This window comes from Passer montanus, unplaced genomic scaffold, assembly GCF_014805655.1.
Source record: "Passer montanus isolate IOZ18808 unplaced genomic scaffold, ASM1480565v1 scaffold34, whole genome shotgun sequence".
Classification (NCBI taxonomy): Eukaryota; Metazoa; Chordata; class Aves; order Passeriformes; family Passeridae; genus Passer; species Passer montanus.
The window spans coordinates 3,259,234-3,278,421 of record NW_024368152.1 but is presented as its reverse complement, the minus strand read 5'-3'; the positions used below and the strand labels follow the sequence as shown (position 1 = coordinate 3,278,421).

Sequence of the window (19,188 nt, the reverse complement as noted above, 5' to 3'; positions counted from 1 at the left end):
AATACACCAATCAAGTAAACTTTACATATTTCAGAAGAAGCTAATTATTTTCTTTTAGAAATTATATGATGAAGCATTAATGATACTTCTCCAAAAATGCTTTACAGCATCTAACACACTGTTCGTAAACAGTTTCAAAGTCCTTTTCGTTCCCCTAGAAAAGAAGAGAGGAAAAAGACTGTAAGAATAACAATACTGGCTGAAGAGCAAATACAAATTGCAGACTGGTTTCTCTGCTGTCAGTAATGGCAAACAACAGACATTAGGAAAAAATACAAACTGTGCAAATACTTGGTGATAGCTTTGGCCTATTTCTCTCTCATTTCAGCTCAGGAATTTCCAGAGACAAACTCTGTGACTTTGTATTCAACAGTCCCGCATGACTTTCCTTCATGTATTTCTTCCACTCGCTTTTGAGCCTTTTAAGTATTTTCCTTTTTTGGGTTCCCACTAACCTGGCATGTTGAATTTCAGTTTAATGAAGCACTGTGTGGAAAGCAAAAGCTGAAAACAAACCTTTTTGCTTTGAACCTGCTTCCCACCAATATCATGTGCTTACCACTACACCATATTCTCTACTTCCTGGGTAATTAACAGCAATGTCTTATTCAGCTTTCCCAATGATATCAAGATTTTATAGAACCCTACTGCATCTTCATGCTTCCTAAACTGAAGAATATTAGTCTAATTGTTTGCCCTTGGCTGACATTATCCAGCTTTTTTGACCACATGTGTCACCAGCTATGTCTCTAACTTTCCTGATCACATCCTCTTTGTAACAAGGCTGATCAAAGAGGGTTTCACCCACTATTGAAAACACAGGTGCACTGCATTATTTTAATTTAAATAAATGTTGTAAGCATAGTAACATTTTCCTTTCCTATCCCAGTAAAACACAGTTTTCTTAAGTCATTAAAAGAAAAGTTTACACTTCCCTTGGTGTAACATCAGACTATGTATCATATGCCAACTGTGGGATCTGGGAAGATTATACTACACACACACACATTTTTTAATCAAGCCACCCAAAGAATTTCTTACACATACATAGTATGGATCTTCAATGATAAGCTGTTTCTGTGGATCGTAAGTTCCAAGTAGCTCAATTTTGGCCTTGCAGTCCTTAACTTGGTTGCTTTTCCTGTTCAAATCTCTGTAGAAGAAAAAAAAAAATTCTCCCCTGAATTTTCCTTCAGAATTTTAGCATCAGTAGGACATGTTCATGACCATTTCTAGACAATACAGGAAAACAACGTGTCTGGACTCCATCCATCCTGTGGACTTTATACTGCTCCTTGTTTTTGTTTTTCTTGTTATGTGGACTCTTTTTTAATTGAGTATGGAAGACATAAAGTGAATTCAGAGCATAAATAAGCAGTCAAGCACTTTACCCATAGCTTAAAAAAACTTATTAACAGTAAGTTCATCAAGTTCATTCTCAAATCAATCATTAGTACTTTCAACACTCATCCTTAGCTTGAATTGAACAAAAACCAATCAATTATCCAGGTATTTTTTTCAAAGTATGAGTAAGATTGTCCTGTCTGCTCAAAGCCACTGTTTTAGATTGGCATGCTCTAGCTATTGAGAAATCCTACCACATCCAGTTAACAGAAAATGGTAAATCAGGTGAGCTACACCTGTTTTCCTTTTGATCTACTGCAGCATTTCACCAGCTGTCACATCCTCTCCCTTCTACATTGTTTTATCAGTGAGAAGCATTCTAGTTTTGAGATGGCATTTTCCCTCTTTGCTTAAAAATGGCCATCTGTTATCCCAAAAATCTGTTATCCATACTTAAAACGGACCTCTCATCATCTTCAGATTAAAGGCAGCTGAGTACTATCATCTTCACAATGAACTCCCAAGGCACTTTACCCATAGCTTAAAAAAACTTTTTAACAGTTAAGTTCATCAAGTTCATTTTCAAATCAATCATTAGTACTTTCAACACTCATCCTTAGCTTGAATTAACAAAAACCAATAAATTATCCAGGAATTTTTTCCAAAGTATGAGTAAGATTGTCCTGTCTGCTCAAAGCCACTGTTTTAGATTGGCATGCTCTAGCTATTGAGAAATCCTACCACATCCAGTTAACAGAAAATGGTAAATCAGGTGAGCTACACCTGTTTTCCTTTTGATCTACTGCAGCATTTCACCAGCTGTCACATCCTCTCCCTTCTACATTGTTTTATCAGTGAGAAGCATTCTAGTTTTGAGATGGCATTTTCCCTCTTTGCTTAAAAATGGCCATCTGTTATCCCAAAAATCTGTTATCCATACTTAAAATGGACCTCTCATCATCTTCAGATTAAAGGCAGCTGAGTACTATCATCTTCACAATGAACTCCCAAAACATACTAAATTATTTTAATATTACACATCTCCATAGCAAATCATCATTTTACTTACTCACCATTACAAAAGGCAAAGAAATCCCTTGTGAATACTTAGTCATAACCATATCAACTTTAAGAAATTAAATTAAAATTATTATTTCTAATAAAGAAATTAATTTCAGATAGTTTAGAAATAGCAGTGAGACCACAGTACTGGTTTTGAAGAAAAAAACAGAGATCCTCTATCAAGCTATTGCTTGAATTTACACATTTTTCAATAAATTCTCTAGCTTTCTGTTATTAAAAAAATGTCAGACCATCTTCTTAAAGGTTTTTGACACACAACTTAATGAACAGGAGGGTGTCAGATGGCTCTGGTACCAAAGAAAAGACACGTCCTAAGTCTTTCTTTTCTGACATGACAAGTATTCCATCAACACCTGGAATCAGCTTGCCCTCCTAGAGCTACAAATAAGCATTCCCAGGCAAAACAATTGAACTCAGTGCAAGCTAAAGTCAAAACTTTAGCACAGCAGCAGCAATATCCCTGTTATTATTCTGACATTTCTTTTGCTCTGGAGCTCATACCATATAACTTGTTAATTCAAATTTCTGTTTAAGAATTCAAGTGAAAATAGAAGGAAACCTTGTCACGTCATTGCCTGAGACACTACAATCAAGCCAAGTGTTACATACCCTTCATTCATGAAGGCTGTGGAAGAAAGCTTAATTCAAGACATTCAACAAAATCATATTTATTTCAGTTAAGTGGTGCTGCTCCTAGAAGACTTCATGTGCTACTAACAGGGTCTTTATTTAGGTTTTGTTGCTGGTTCTGGTGGTTTGGGCCTTTTTAAACTGACTTGACAATAGCCCTTACAAGCACTTTGACACTTGTAGTTTATTAAATTGAGCTCCTTAATCCTGAATATGTATGTAATTGAGTAGAAATTTTGCTAGTGATATCCAAAATTTTACACTAAGCAGCTACTTAACCAGATCTTTCTCAAGGACGCTTAGCTAGAGCACAGCTAACAATAAAACAACACTACCCCAAGCTAACAACCTTGCTGATTTCAGAGTTCCCTCTCTTTTTCTATATAAAAGTAAAAAACCCACACCATATTTAATCCCTTCCAAGTTCCCAGTTTGTCTTTTAACTGCCATGCAATTAGAAAAACTGATCACTTCAATCAAGATAGTAAGTACATCCTCATTCTTAATTATACAAGCATTATACAGCTGTATATAGCACAAAGTAACTAAATTTCCATGTCCTTCATCCTTGAGTGGCACATATCACACAAATAAACCATTGAGTTCTGGCTCAATAAACTTATTAGAAGTGAAGAATCCATCCATTAGCACATCATTCACATACATGTGAAAAAAAACCCAAACAAAGAAACCCCAACATAAGCTAAGCAGTAAAATGTGACATCTGTCTTCAAAGGGACTTATGAGACATCACTACAAGTAACCCATATGAATTTGTTCAATTTCTTCATACTTTACCTTAGATTGCTCTCATCCATACAAAGTATATGATCAAAGGTCTGGAAATCCTCTTTAGTAATCTAGAAGTAAAAATAGGTGCTTTAGCCTACAAACTGCATTTGATTAATGAAAGGGGGAAAAAAAGCGTTTTCAAATTGTGTAGCTATGATTTATTAAAAAAAAGATACAGGTGGAAAGAATAGAACTGGACCTTTATACAATTTTACAGTAACTTACAACATTTTAAATATATTCTGCCATGATTATTTATCCATTTCTGTAAGCATTCCACAAAAAAAAAACAAAACCCAAGTCAGCTATTTAACCAACCTTTTCTATTTTTTTTCTTTTACATTTCATGCATCAACTTAGAACATCATTAAAAACAACATTTCTAGTACTTTTAAACTACTAAAACTAAAGCAAGTTCCACTTATGGGAAACATGCAATAAAATGGCTAAAAATAAACCAGAAAAATTACTTTCTTGATAGGACAACAAAAATGTAGGTAACCTGGAATCAATTGCAATACTTCCAATCTAGAAATCTGCCCACTGCACAAGAACATATAAGTGAAACTTAAAGCTGAAGTATGATGGTATGAATCACAATCTCTTAAAAACAAATGACTTAAATACTACTGTCATCTTCTTGTTACAAAGATGGCTGGAGATGTTTGTCAGTTGTCATTTTATTCCAGTTTAGTTTTAAGCCTTATTTTAGGGTAAAATCTTCCCAGACCATGCCCCCAGTGCTGGTATAAGGTATCTGAACCAGGTGTCCATAATGAGGATGAAGAAATGGAATAAAATGTTTAATATCAGAGTTCACTTCAAGACTATCTTTCGTGCATAGTCCTGTGTGAAGCATCATAACCAAGAAACTTGGGAAGGTTGTTCAGAACAGGTTTTCCGGCAGGCATCCCTACAAAGGATGGGCTAGAGAACTGAGTAGGCAAGGAAACCGCCAAAAGGCAAAACTCTGACTTACTTATCCTGTAAGTCAGAGTTTTAATTTGTAAAAAATATTTATGTATTAATAAAAAGGTTTAGATGGCAAAACAGCCACATTTTTTTAATGCGAACAGTAAATAGATACCAATTAAGCTCCCATAACAGGGAGCAAGAAAAGACAGACAGAAATTATCATCAGAATAAATCTATAAATGAAACATTACACACAAAGAGAATTGAAGAGGAAAGGTCAGAAATGCACGTGAAAAGAAAGGGTTAATGATGAAAACTAATGCAGACTTGTTTATTTTCACTGTAAAAATATTTGCTGTATTCATGCAGTGCCTCTGACCTATGAAAATATTTTTGCAGTAGAAATAGCTCTGTTTTCCTGGCAAATCTAATCAGGACTTCTACAAGCTGCTTCTGATTGCTCTACACAGCTGAACACTTGCCCCTGTGAAAATAAGAGGGCACCGATTTCTTTGTTGTACAGACAAATGGAAGAAAAAACTAGGAACACTTGACAATGTGACAGCTATTACCCTATGACAAGCACCAATACAGCTGCAAATGCAGCCCTAAAACCAAGGTTACCATTTGGCTTGTGCTTTTAACCAATAACACAGTCAGTTAAAAAAAAAAAAAAGAAAAAAAGCTTTAATTGAGGAAACTCCAGTGAACTTTTCAAAACTACTAAAACTAGTACTTTGGGGAAGGATGTAAAAATTTGGATAAATTTTGAGAAGTGTACTGGAGAGTTCAAGTAATCAACTTTGGATGAAACTATGGAGATAACAATAACTTTACATTTAAAAAATGCATATAAGAATTATTAAATTATTAGTGAAACATTTCTCTTTATTTACAGAGAGAAATCTCATTTTCTGTCTTAAAGCCAGGAGTAATCCTCAAACCTACCCAGTTGTGAAACAGTATTTAATACAACCTTCTTCTAATCTCAATTTCATATTTAAGGCAAACGCATGGTATGAGTCATACCAAAATCAATTTTTGCCTCAGCATGAATAAAAGTGCAAATTATTAAAACCTTCTGGTTTGTGCATGAAGAATAAGAGCTTAGAGAACTTCATACAGTAACCTGCCATTAGCTACAATGATAACAACTTTATTTTATATATAATATATATATATATTTGCTTTTATACTTCACTTTTAACCTAGAATATCACTGTACATGATGGTAAGACATGACCAATTTAATATTCTCTTTTACATAAACCATTCTTGTAGAACTGAATTTAAAAAAAAAGCTAAAATCCATAATTATCATAATTATGCAAAAAATTACAAGAGAGAAGGTGCCTTTGACTGGGTGGGTCACAATTTTCCACAAGACTGAAGATGAGAATTGCACAGTACTTCGAAGGCAATGGAAGATAAATCCCTACTCTCCATTTCTGCAGTTTTTGTTATTAAATCTTCCTTAATCTGTTCTGAGACAAGTGTCACACAAATTTCTATCCTTAAGTTTGTCTCTAAAAGTGAAGCAAATACACTTCCACTTGTACTAACCTACCACTCTGAAAAGTCCTGTTCTACACTGTCAAATACCTCTTTTTTCAGAAGTACCACAAGACCATATCAGGTCTGCAGTTCAGAGAATCAGCAGAGACCATCTGACAGAAGTTTAGGAAAAAAAAATAAATTTGGAATTATGTTGTTAACATCAGTGCAAAATAAACAGTTACCTGCAGTTCCAAGATTTGAAGATTTTCTTTACAAAAGAAACTATGTGTACTGGAATGATTTAGACAAATTTTCATCCTGTTAGTCTTTCATTTTATTGCCCCATTTTTTAAATTTTCTCTCCTTGTATATGTAACACTTTAAGGTCTTCTGATTGAAAAATCTCTTCATTTGTCAGAATGTATAAGCAAATGTCTTCATTAAAACGTTTTCATTCCTTCTCTGCCGAAGGAAGCTAAAAAGATTTGCTTCAAGACAAAGGATCAGCTTGGTTTGGTCCTTTGCTTTAATTTAACTGCTCATAAACCACTCTAGGAATACCTAGAAGAACAGTTCTCAAGTTTCCAAGGTGTATGTTCTAGGAAGACAAACATGTCACACTACTGTGATGACTGAAACACTGACTGAATAATTTCAGTACCATTTAGCTTGCATATTCACAAATAATGATGTTTGTAAGAACTGATAAACAGTAAATCCACATGTTGTAACAGGAAAAGATCACAACAGACTTTTGCAGTGATATTCTAATAGCAAATTATTGAAAAATCTGAAATGGTGCTGTGCTTAATTCTGTTTCATATAAACAGAGATTAACATCAGGAGAGGTCAACAGAGGGCAATTGACTAATTGAGAGAATTTATTTTTGAAAGTCAAAAATCTAAACATGTAGTCTTTGAAAAGTGAAGAAAGTAAATATGACCTCAGTGAGGTCTAGAAAAATTCTGAAGGGAACAGCAAGGTAAGATAATAACAAGACTACTTGATCTTTTTGTCAATACAAAAACTAGCGGCGTAAACTCAAACTAAGTAAAGGTCAAGCCCTAAAGGAATATCTTATATCCAGAGAATAGTTAACTGAAGTAAATTATGTGCATTTATATGAGTGTCTGAATGATTTAAATAGATGCAGACACATTTACATCCAACCTCTCTGGAATTCAATATGGAAATACATGTTCTTTTGTTAATGAAAACAGATACAAGTTTAAGTAAAACTTAGAGGATTTCACTAAGTGGCAAACCTGCCTTTGACTTAAGAATGCTTCAAGGGTATGTTTTCCTCTGAAGTTACCACCAACTGGGCTACTAATCTTGGGTTTGAGTGCTTTCATTCTAATTTAGCACTCCAGATATTTTTAAAAGATCTACATGCAAGCGCAGAAGCTTTTTGCCAGGGATAACAAGGTATTCCACTGTTTTTTTGGACCTGCTAAATAAATATAAAATTCCTTGCTGAAGGATGCATCACAGATTACTAGAGTAAGTCCATTTTTAAAAAGCATTTTTAAATGCTCAGAATACTAAACATCTGGAGACAGGAGTTTTCTATAATGCAGAAACTGGTTCAATGCTTTCCAGTTATACTTCCAATGAACCTTAATAACAAAAAACTCATTAAGGTCAAATAGAAGAATTAAGCCACTCTGGAGTCCTTTAAAAAACTGCAGAGTATTTGTTTACTACTTGATGCTTAACCATGCATTGGTCAAATGACTTCTGTGATTGCAATGGTTAGGGCATGGGTATGAATAAGGAAGAAAATATACTCTCTTCTACCTGTCGTGCTTTATGTGCTGTCTCAATGCCATGATTTCTTAGACAACTTAAAGCCCTTGAATCTGGGAAGCGCCCCACGTTCCAGTCTGAAACAGCGGCACTGTCTGTCCTCCACTGTAACAACAAAACAAATACATATACACATTTAAAGAAAATTAAGGTACAGTACCTGCCTGGCAATATGATTCATGGTAATGCCATGCTTCTTCATGCAATTCTGTCCTCGATAGTCAGGAGGGCTTCCTATTTCATAGGCAGATGTCGCTGCACTGTCTATCCTCCACTACAGAAAAACAAATTCATATTTTTATGTTTCTTTCCTCACTGCTTATATTCTGACTGGCTATGAGACAGTTATTTCTTGGAACTGAAATCAATAGCTTACCTTATTTTCAAGCTTCTCATCAGTTACAAGTTTTCTGAAAACTGCTTCAGCTATAGGAGAGCGACAGATGTTTCCTATGGAAACAAGAGATTCAAGTGAATTTCAGACTACTGAAAACAAAAAAAAAAGTAATTGTGTGGATTTTTCAGCCCAGATTAGATTAAATATTTTTATTTACTCAGATAGAATGCAAACTGAATATATGAGAACCCTGAGTCCAGTGCTAGAGTTGAGGAAATCTCCAGTGTCAGTACAGACTGTGGCACAAAGAGGTTGAGATGAGCCTTGTGGAGGACTTGGGGACACTGGTGGGTGAAAAGTTGGATATGAGCCTGCAGAGTGCTCCTGCAGCCCAGAAAGCCAATCTTATCCATGGCTGTATCACAAGCAGCATGGCCAGCAGGTTGAGGGAGAGGATTCTGCCCCTCTACTCAGCTCTCATGAGAGCCCACCTGGACTAATGCATCCAGCTCTGGGCACCCAGCACAAGAAAGACATGGAGCTCCTGGAGTGGGTCCAAAGGAGGGCCACAAAGATGATCTGAGGGCTGAGCACCTCTGAATGAGAACTGAGGATGTGCAGTCTGAAGAAGAAAAGGACTGGGAAGAGCAGATCTTAACAGCAACCTTTGTATATATAAAGGGGGCTGTGATAGTACAAAGGACATTTTAAACAGAAATGGAGAACAAGAATAAACAAGAATTTTTTTATTTTTTTTTACAGTAAGGGTGGTGAGACATTGGAACAGGTTGCCCAGAGAAACTGTGGTGCTCCATCCCGGGAAATGTTCAAGACCAGGCTGGATGGGGCTTTGAGCAACCTGGTCCAGTGGAGGATGTCTCAGCTTATGGCAAGACATTGCAACCAGGTGAGATGATCTAGCTGATGGTCCCCTCCCACCCAAATCATTCTAGGATTCTGTACTATCCACCGGTCTCTTGTACAAGTCCAAAACACAGCCACCACCACTGTGAAAATGTAGTGAAATGGCAGAACAACCTGTAGTAAAAACACTCTTGTTAACTGAAGTCAAATCACTACAGGTCAAACTGAGCCCTCATCAAGAGCAGCATCCAGAAACCAATTCTAACCCCAAAAATTTAATTCAAGTACACAAGCCCTAAAAACATCACAGGAAAAAAAATCAGAACTTTTTTTGCCCAAAATACAGAGGATTAGGAACAAAATCTAACACATGGCAAAGCTTAAATGCTGTCAATCAGCTAACAAACAGTTAAAATATTTATTTAAATACATAAACAATCTTCCCTTCCAATTGCCTCCAATTGCCCTAGCCACTTGATCTGACCTTATTTTAAAAAAGAACCTATTTTAACAATGAGTTACAGCTCCATTAAAAACTAAAAATAATGGATCCATAGCATATTTGTTCTGAAACTGTAACAATCTATGGCAGACCTCTTAAAAATGCATGCAGAAATTCATATTTGAAAAAAATAAAGTGTCTGAACAAAAAGAAAAGGTTTTTTCAACTATTACTTTAGCTCTTTCTACCTTTTCATCATTCAGAAATTTTCAGTAACTAGATGGATATTCATATTTGATTTGTCATGCAGATTGCAGTAACTCATACACACAAATCTTCTGCTTCCATCAAACATAACGTATAACTTTGCTCATCTCTGACTTCTGAGCAGATCAGTATAAAATACCAGAAATGGCAAAACTCATCTCTGTAACCTTAACTTAACCACTCTCATACTACTGATTAAATTCTTTCCAAATCTCAAACTGTAAAAAGAAAAATATGCTAATGAACAAAGCTAAATTTCCATCAGCCAAAAGAAATTTTCACATGAGGCACTTAATCTCATTTTTAAACAGAACACCAAGGTAGATACTTCATTGCTAGAGAGAAGCTTCTATGACCTGGGCATTTAATAACTTGTTGTCACACATCTACTATAAAAATCACAAAGAAGGAAGTGAAGGTCTGAAGCAACACAAATTGATTATCAAAGATTTAGAGAACATCAAATCAACTAAATGGCAAAAGGAACAGCCTAACCACTGAAAAACTGATCTTGCCAAAACGTAAGTGAGTTCTGATGTCAGCAGATCTTCCAGGAGTAAACATACTAATTCCATTGTTTGAATTAGTTTATTTCATGCACAGAAATTAAATCAGTCTTGGAAGAAAAATAAAACAGGAAAATGTTGGGGCTCCCTATGTGGTTAAGTGAGAAAATAAGTTAGTACTATTAATTATGTAAATGCTTAAAATATGGTAATAAAGTAAAAAAAAAAATAAAATCTCAGTTTCTGAGCGAGTTAAGCATTAAACAGTACAATTCCAAAACATCGTAACATACAGCAGAAGGCAGAAACTAACCTTCAGATCAATGAACTCAATTCTTTGATACTGCAAGCCCATACAACATCACTCCTCTTACAAACACATCAAGCTTCATTTTAAAAAAGCATCATCTATCTTAAAAGGCTATTCCAGATACTAATTTCCTGTGGTAGCATAAGACCTTCCAGTTTCAACTTAGTATTTATTCCTGGAAGTCTCTGCTCATCTGATCTTGGTTAACATCAGTCTGTCTTTCCATCAACAGATACAAAACCCTTGCCAAGCATAGTTGTGCTAAACTAAACAAACCAAGCTCTCAATCTCTTCATGAAATTAACTGACCTTATCTAATCACTCCAGTTAAGTCAGATCTGCACTTCTTCTAATTTCAATTTACTTTTCTTGAATACTGACAAACAAAACAACAGATTACACTACAGGAAAAGTTTGTCCCCATTTGTTTTTTAAATTTTAAAAAAAGTCTGTAATAGAACTTAGTGTTTTTGAAAATAACCTGAGAACTTCTACAATCACCTTTGACTCATTCACGAGTATCAAATTTACGATTATAACCCTCTACTCCTAATTTCTCCATTCCCTCTCTTTGTTACTTCAAATAGGTGACCTTTAAGTCTTTTTTCTAAACTATTACATTCTGCTTCCATTACACCAGCTGTGGAGGCCATCCATTTCTTCCTGAACAAAATTTTTTCTCTGTATGAATGATCCCACACAACTGTGCATGAACTGTAGCCTTCATTACCACACTCAACATTTCAGTAAAAAACAATGATTAATATTCTTGGACCTAGTAATTCATTAACTAGCTCCCAAAATTTCAAAATGGTGGTTTTCAAATAAATCCCTCATGGCTTTTTCCATTTGTTTAGCCTTCTGCTCACATGGATTGAACTTGTTCCAAATTTTCACTCTTCTACAGCTTGCTCACTTCTTAAAATAAATGCCATAAATATAATCTTTAATGATTCATATAAAATGCCACAATGAACAGCACCATGATCACCCTTGATTAAACATATTAACTGCCACTTCTAGCAGTACCTAGAAACTTCAGTTGTATAATTTTTGAAACCAACACTTAACCCAGTTTGTGACTTAAAAATTCACGTCTTCCCTGATGACACACTCCTGATATTAGCAGAGGTATTAACACTGTTAGAGAACTCCAAGCAGAATTTAAATCTATTATTGGGAACTGTGGATAGAATCACAGAACTGACTTAACAGAAGCTCTTTTCCTTACATACTCTGCAATATTATTTTCATCTTAAACAACTTTTACCCATGCTACTCCTCGCAACTGTTATCACTTATCTCAAGATTGATGTAAAGCTCTATCTTATCCCACTAACATATGCAAACATAATCCTTGTTTTCCAGTCACTTTCCTCCCTGATTTCTATCCATTTCAGATACAGTTTTACATCCCACATTGATCTTTCCAGGCTGTGCATCCCCACAGATGTACAGTATTTCCTAAGTTATGGACTGACAGATGTATTTGGAGAATGGGGAAATTTCACAAAAAGAATCATAGGGCAATTATCTCCCTCCTTGGACTTGAATCATTCTTTTCCTTAAATGTTATCTACATATTATCTTCACTACCTATCCTCCTCTAGTGTTCCCTTCTTCTTTTTGTATTTCCAACTGATCTGATCATGCTGGCTTTATGTAGAAGTCAGCAATATTAAAGTTCTTAAAATCTTCACCTTCTCCCTTTATTTTTTTGCATATCAAGTTCTTTAAATTGTAGTGACATTTGCAGTCATAGAAAACTAGTGCCCAAGGTGGCTGGCGTCCACCTACTGAAATTAATCCTATATACATCTCCAAATACAATGATTCAAGGAGAAGATATTTCAATCACAGAATCAGTACTGGAACCATTTGTCAATCACTTTTAAGAAGTCATGTTTTCACATTCATTTTCTAAGCACAAGTCTTCCAGTGACAGTGACCTAAGCCAACACCTAATTTTTTGAGTTCCTACTCCCATCTCTGCACTAATCTTTGACCCATTCCCAGACAGAAATGGAAGCTCTGCTTCTACTGGCAGGAGAGTGAACTTGAATCCATTTCATGCTCAGTTCCACTGCCCATCTCTGAGTATGTTGAGCCAATCACTTAGTCTCTCAAGTGGTTTTGTATCTCAATTGCTCATTATTCAGCTCCCTACTTCTTTCAGAGCTTCCCCAAATGCAAACAAATGCTTTTCTTTCTTTTGCTGTCTGCTGTTAGTAACAAAAGTTTTAGTAGTTTTCATCCTCTCACATACAAAAACCTGTATTCTACTTATGTTTCCATGAATGGTCACTTCATCCAAGTGACTGGAATAATGCTTCCCATCATTTGCACCATTCATCAGTTCCCCTTCACGAGTGTTTAAAACTGACTGGTCACTTTATTATGTTCTGTACACAAATTCCTGTCACAACTTCATCACAAGTCCTAGTTCTTTCCATCTTGTCACATTCAGCATTCAATTGCGTTTGTAAGGAACCATTCAAGGCACAGATTGTAGTTCAGATTCCCTGGTTTTTGCATTCATGTGCATGTATGTATGTGTGTGTGTCTAGAAAAACTTTGCTTGCAGCGAGAATAATTATCCTGAATTAATCAAATGCTGGTACATCATGCTTTTCTAATAAACCTAAAGGTTCATCAGGAAAACATTAAGTTTTCAACACATAAGCACCTAGTTACAAGAACCAGACCCTTAACATATTTTAAGTACAGATCTTGTTTTTCAATTCCAAGATTACTTTTACAACCATGCTTTCAACTCTCTAATACTTCTGCATCATTTTGAAACACAGATTAAATAAGACACTGTATTCTTACAGCTATATTGCCAATATGCATAGCAGAAAGGTAATTTCCCTTACATTTGTCTAACATTCTCTTTATTAAAAAAAGACATTTCTTTTTGTCAACCTGCCAAGAATCCTCATTACAGTAACTGTTTTTCATGACTTCTTCAATGTCTTACCCAACCTATTGCTTTATCATTCTGCAGCTATAAATGGCATTTTGTCCCACAAAACCTAGTATTTGGCTGTATCTAAAGGCATACAATGAATTGTGACATGTGAACCAGGAAACTCAAATCTCTCTGTAACTGTCCTCTAATGTCCTCATACCCACTAAGTTAGTTGCCATTCCAAAAATGATTTTATGCAGTCTAGATGCCCGGGGACAATACTCATACTCAGTGATTCACAACAAGCATTAATCATCTGAAGATCTCACCAAACCCACTTTGCTCAACAGTACACCCATGTTACAACTGCTCCTCCATCTCTGGAGGAGATCAGAAAGCCAGTGCCTGGTCTAAGACGCCCAGTCAGCTTGTTGTGTTAGAGTAGAGAAATCATCAGAGAGAAAGAGGAAAACTTATATAACACAGCAACATATTAAGCCCATTTCTGGAGCTCAACTATTAATTACATGAGTGTGTAAGCGTAAAATGAGCAAAGTGCATTTTGATTCACCTCCACTTTTAATTCTTTCTTTGCTTAAATGAAAAAAAAAATATATTCTGGTGCCTTTTCATATGCTGTAATTACATATGTTGCTGGGTATTTCAATTATTTCTCAGTAATGACAAACCCTTATCATTAATGTAGTTATGCACATTAACTAGATTGTATTTTGTTGTGTAATTACTATCTGCTTATTTCATTACAAACAAGGAACACAATCAATACATATTTAAATAATAGGTTTCTTTCAAAACAATGTAGAAAGAAAATGTAGTTTTTCACGAAGAAGTGTCCTTTCTGACTAGATGTGGCAAACTTCAGAATTAATGCACTGCATTAACACTACAGTTAAATGCAGTTCTAGAAATCTGCTTAGTACTCTTTTCAGCAATAATTTCAGCTATTAGTCCTAGTAAAATTTAGGAGGAAAAAAGTATCACTCCTGAAAAACAACCAAAAAAAAAAGGAATCTTAAAGCAGGAACAAGAAACAAGTTGCCTACAAAATTTAACCGAGAAGAGTGTATTTCACTGAGGGAAAAAAGAAGTGCTTATCATGCCATTTAGCTTTTCACACCACATATCAATAAGGGGTTTTTTCATAACCCAGCAACACACAAGAGGAAATTTAAAAGCTATTTACAACATTTGTTTAAGACAATCCATCCTATTAACATCGGTACTTGTGTACCCTTTCCTCAGGCCTAATAATTAATTAATATAAACTAATATGTTACACTAAAAAGAGCTCTTGCATTAGAACTTTGTTATAGTGCAAATCACCACTGTGAGCTTACACAACCACGCATATGAATTGTTTCACAAAATCATAGAATAGCTTAGGTTTGAAAAGACCCCGAAGATCACACCTGACTTAACCCAGCACTGCCAAGTCCCCCACTACCTCATGTTCTTAAGCACCATGTCTGCTAAATACACATGGAGCCTCAACTACTTCTCTGGGCAGCCCCTTCCAATGCTTGACAACCCCTTTGTGATGAAGTTTTCCCTAACACCCAATTTAAACCTTCCCTGGTGCAACTCAGGGCCTTTTCCTCTCATCCTGTCTCTGTTAACTTACTTCAGGTGTTGTAGAGAGTGGTAAGGTCTCTCCTAAACCTACTTCTCTCGAGGCTAAACAACCCCAGCTCCCATAGCTGCCCTTCAAGCCTTGTGCTCCAGAGCCTTCACCAGCCTTGCTGCCCTTCTCTAGACACACTCCAGCACTTCAATGCCTTGACTGAGGGGCTCAGAACTGGACACAGCTCTTGCAATGCAGCCTCACCAGTGCTGAGTACAGGGGGACAGTCCCTGCCCTGGTCCTGCTGGCCACACTATTGCTGATTTGGGCCAGGATGCCATTGGCCTTCTTGGCCACCTGGGCACACTCTGACTCATGTTCAGCTGTAGTCAATGAGCACACCCAGCTCCTTTTCCACAGTGCAGCTTTCCAGCCACTCTGCCCTCAGCCTGCAGCACTGCAGGGGGTGCTGTGAGCCAAGGGCAGGAGCCAGCACTCCGTCTGGTTGAACTTTGTATGCTTGGATTTGACCCAGCCTGCAAAGCTCACTCTGCAGAGCCCTTCTACTCTGCAGCAAATCAGCACTCCCACCCAGCCTGGCGTTGTAGTGAACTGACTACAGCAGCCCTCAACCCCCTTGTGCAGACTGCTGATTAAGATATTAAACAGGACTGATCCCAGCACTGAGCCCTGGGGAACCACTACTCATGACCAGCTGTCAGCTGGGTGTAAATCCATTCACCACTCCTCTGGGCCCACACATCCAGTGTTTTACCCAGGAAACAGTGCTCTCATCCAAGCCCTAAGCAGCCAGTTTTTCCAGGAGAATGCTGTGGAAAATGGTGTTAAAGGTCACAGTGAAGTCCAGGTAGACAACCTGCCTCTTTTTCTCATCCACAGGCAGGTCACCTGGTCACAGAAGATCAGGTCGTTCAAGCCTTTCCTAAACCCATCCTGGTTGGGCCTGATGCCCTGGTTGTCCTGTGCCACATGATGGCACTCATGATCATTCCTCTATGACCTTCTGTGGCACCAGCATCAGGCTGGCAGGCCTGCAGTTCCCAAGTCATTCTTTCAAACCTTCCTGTAGATGAGTGTCACATTTGCCAACCTCCAGCCAAGCACAGCCTCCCCAGCTGACCAGGACTGACGGTAAATGATTGAGAGTGGCTCAGTGAGCACTTCCAGCAGCTCCCTCAGTGCAGGAAACATGGCTGGAAAGCAGCCTGGCACAAAAGGACCTGGAGGTGCTGGCTGACACCCAGCTGACAGCAGTGTGCCCATGTGGCCAAGCAGGCCAGTGACATCCTGGCCTGCATCAGCAATAGTGTGGCCAGCAGGACCAGAGACTGACCAGTGGTTGTCCCCCTGTACTGGTGAGGCCACACCCCAAACCTTACCTTCAGCTCTGGCCCCTCACTACGAGACACTGAGGTGCTGCAGTGTGTTCAGAGAGGGCAGCAAGGCTGGTGAAGAGCCTGGAACACAAGTCCTGTGAGAAGCAGCTGAGGGAGGTAGGGCTGTTTCAGCTGGAGCAAAGGGGGCTCAGGGAGACCTTACTGCTCTCTACAATACCTGAAAGGAGCCTGTGCATAGGCAGGAGTTGGTCTGTTCCTCGGCCACTCAGAAGAGGAAACAGACTCAAGCTGCACCAGGGGAGGTTCAGGTTGGACAGCAGGAGGGAATTTTTCACTGAAGGGGTGGTTAAGAATTGAAAGGAGCTGCCCAGCAGGGTGAGGGAGTCTTTGTCCCTGAAGTGCTCAAGAACCAACTTGGTTTAGTTGACAGACTGGTGTTTGGCCAAAGGTTGAACTTGATGATCGTGGAAGTCTTTTCCAACCTTAGTGAATCTGTGCTCTAGTCTGTCAATCTGTGACTACTCCCCATCCCCGTTTTCCAGCTCAGGGAGCTGGTACACAGAGACAAACTGGTCTGAGTGCTCAAACTGAGGCAAAGAAGGCATTAAACACCTCAGCCTTTTCCTCATCTTTTGTTACTGTTTCCTCCTCCATCCAATAAAGATGGAGACTTTACTTAGCCCTCCTTTTGCTGCTGATGTATTTATAGAAATATTTTCTTTTATGGCAGTAAACACTTTAAGTTGTAGCTGGGTTTTGACCATCTAATTTTTCTCCCTGTGTAACTTCCTGACATTCTTCAGCCCTCCTGAGTTGCCTGCCCCTTCTTCCAAAGGTCACAATCTTTCCTTTCTTCCTTCAGTTCCAGCCAGAACTCCCTGTTTAGCCAGCCCAGTCTCCTTCCCCACTGGCTCACCCTTCAGCACACAGGGATGGCAATTACCACTGTCTTTAGAACATCATGTTTGGGAAGGAGGATTCCTATTAATTAAGATTTTTTAATACAAAAACATCTGTATAGATCACTAGCTTCTAAACACACAACAACTGATAATCCCTCACATAAGGATGTTTTCCCTGGATTATTATTCGGGGTTGATTTTACTCAAAGGTAAACATCAGAACATATTTCAGAAAACTAAACTCTTATTTTGCCATTCAACTAATCTGCACGTCTCCTATTACAACAACAAAAAAAGCAGATAGGGAGAAGCCCAAACATGAACTAACGGTTTTGCAACAAACCTGGCAAACGGCCAGGGGTTCAGAGGTAAGACTGTATGGGCTAGGGATGAGATCATGCTAACAGCCCTCCCAGACAGAGCACAGAGCCATCCAGCTTCTTGTGCCTGAGGAAAGCAGTTTAGAGAAGGCAAGTACAAAATGGGGCATGGCTCTGTAATCTGTGCAGTCAGGTTAGCTATTTGCTGCTTGTCATTGTCTTGTTTACCAGTAACTGATTTTCCTAAACTCCAGAAAAGCCTTCAGGTGATTTCTGATCCCATCTACACTTCTGTTTTCTGGGACTTTGCATGAATAGATTTACAACTTAACCATACAAAATATCAGTTAAAGAAAGTTTTCTATTACTTTTGGTAAACTTTCAAAAAAGTCTTATTCTTTTCACTCATTCTCATACCAGATCAATAATTTCATTATTAGACCATAACAGATTACTAACCCCCACCAAGTTATTTTTTTTTTACTTAAAGTCCTACCCTTCTTTCCCTCTTTTTAGGGCAGTTCTTACATTAACTTCAGTTGTTCTTTTGTGGTTTTCTTTCCCTTTCCCACACCAGTTGCTCCCAACAGCAAGCCTGGGGGCAGGCTCCCTGTTCCCTTCCCGCTGTTCCAGAAGCCAAACGCTGCACAACCCATCTCAGAAAGCTGTTCCAAGGCTGCATTTCACTTCCTTTCCATTTCACTTCCTACTGATTTCACAGAATCACAGATCTGTTAGGGCTGGAAGGCACCCCTGGACATTCATTATTGAGTCCAATGCCGCGGTCGGGGCAGGGTCACCTAGAGCGGGTTACCCAGGAACGCGTCCGGCTGCCTTTGGAACATCTCTAGAGGGAGACTCCCGGACTCCCCGGGCAGCCTGTCCCGGTGCAGGAGCGCCCTCAGCGCCCAGCCCCTCCTCGTGGTTCCTCTGACACAACGGGCGCGGGTGTACTCCGCCTGCCGCCTCCCTTCCTGGCCCTGCTCCGGCCCTCCCCGACACGGCAAACCGCGGCGGGTGCCGCACTCCCCCCGCTCCCGACCCTCGCCTCACCGCGCTGCCGCCCCCCCGCCGTTGCCCCGGGCCGAGGAGCGGCGGGCGGGGCGGGGGCGGCCGTGCCCGGCCCGCTCACCCAGGCACACGAACAGCACCGACTTCCCTTCCCCCGCCGCCATCTTCGCCCAGAGGACCTCGCGGCTGTCGCACCGCCCGCGCCTCACTTTACGGCACCGGCTGTTATAGGCGCCTGTGGGACTTGCCTGTTTTGAGGGGGGGAAAAAGGAGTGAAGTATGGAACGTGCCCGGGACAGCGGGAAGG

At 38.7% G+C, this 19,188-nt stretch overlaps 1 protein-coding gene across 2 annotated transcripts; it reads right to left on the bottom strand.

The window, feature by feature from the left end:
• Positions 1-26: 26 nt before the first annotated feature.
• On the bottom strand, positions 27-19,120 carry ACP1 (acid phosphatase 1). 2 transcript variants are annotated; one of them, XM_039715592.1, is made up of 6 exons: positions 19,003-19,120; positions 8,448-8,521; positions 8,063-8,176; positions 3,856-3,917; positions 1,048-1,153; positions 27-154 (listed from the first exon to the last, which is right to left on the bottom strand). In XM_039715592.1, exons 1-6 carry the CDS (start codon positions 19,043-19,045, stop codon positions 77-79), a joined length of 477 nt encoding a protein of 158 aa, XP_039571526.1. In that variant the 5' UTR covers positions 19,046-19,120; the 3' UTR covers positions 27-76. The 2 variants fall into 2 exon arrangements, with proteins under 2 accessions (XP_039571526.1, XP_039571525.1); XM_039715591.1 differs by lacking the exon at positions 8,063-8,176 and adding an exon at positions 8,232-8,345 and having other exon boundaries at positions 19,003-19,089.
• Between the last annotated feature and the right edge of the window lie 68 nt (positions 19,121-19,188).

Excerpts from the sequence above, each read along its gene's own strand:
- ACP1 (XM_039715592.1), bottom strand. The coding sequence starts at position 19,045 with ATGGCGGCGGGGGAAGGGAAGTCGGTGCTGTTCGTGTGCCTGG. Across the intron at positions 8,177-8,447 it reads ATGAGAAGCTTGAAAATAAG|TGGAGGACAGACAGTGCCGC; the intron begins GTAAGCTATTGA and ends TTGTTGTTACAG. Across the intron at positions 1,154-3,855 it reads ATGGATGAGAGCAATCTAAG|AGATTTGAACAGGAAAAGCA; the intron begins GTAAAGTATGAA and ends TTTCTTCTACAG.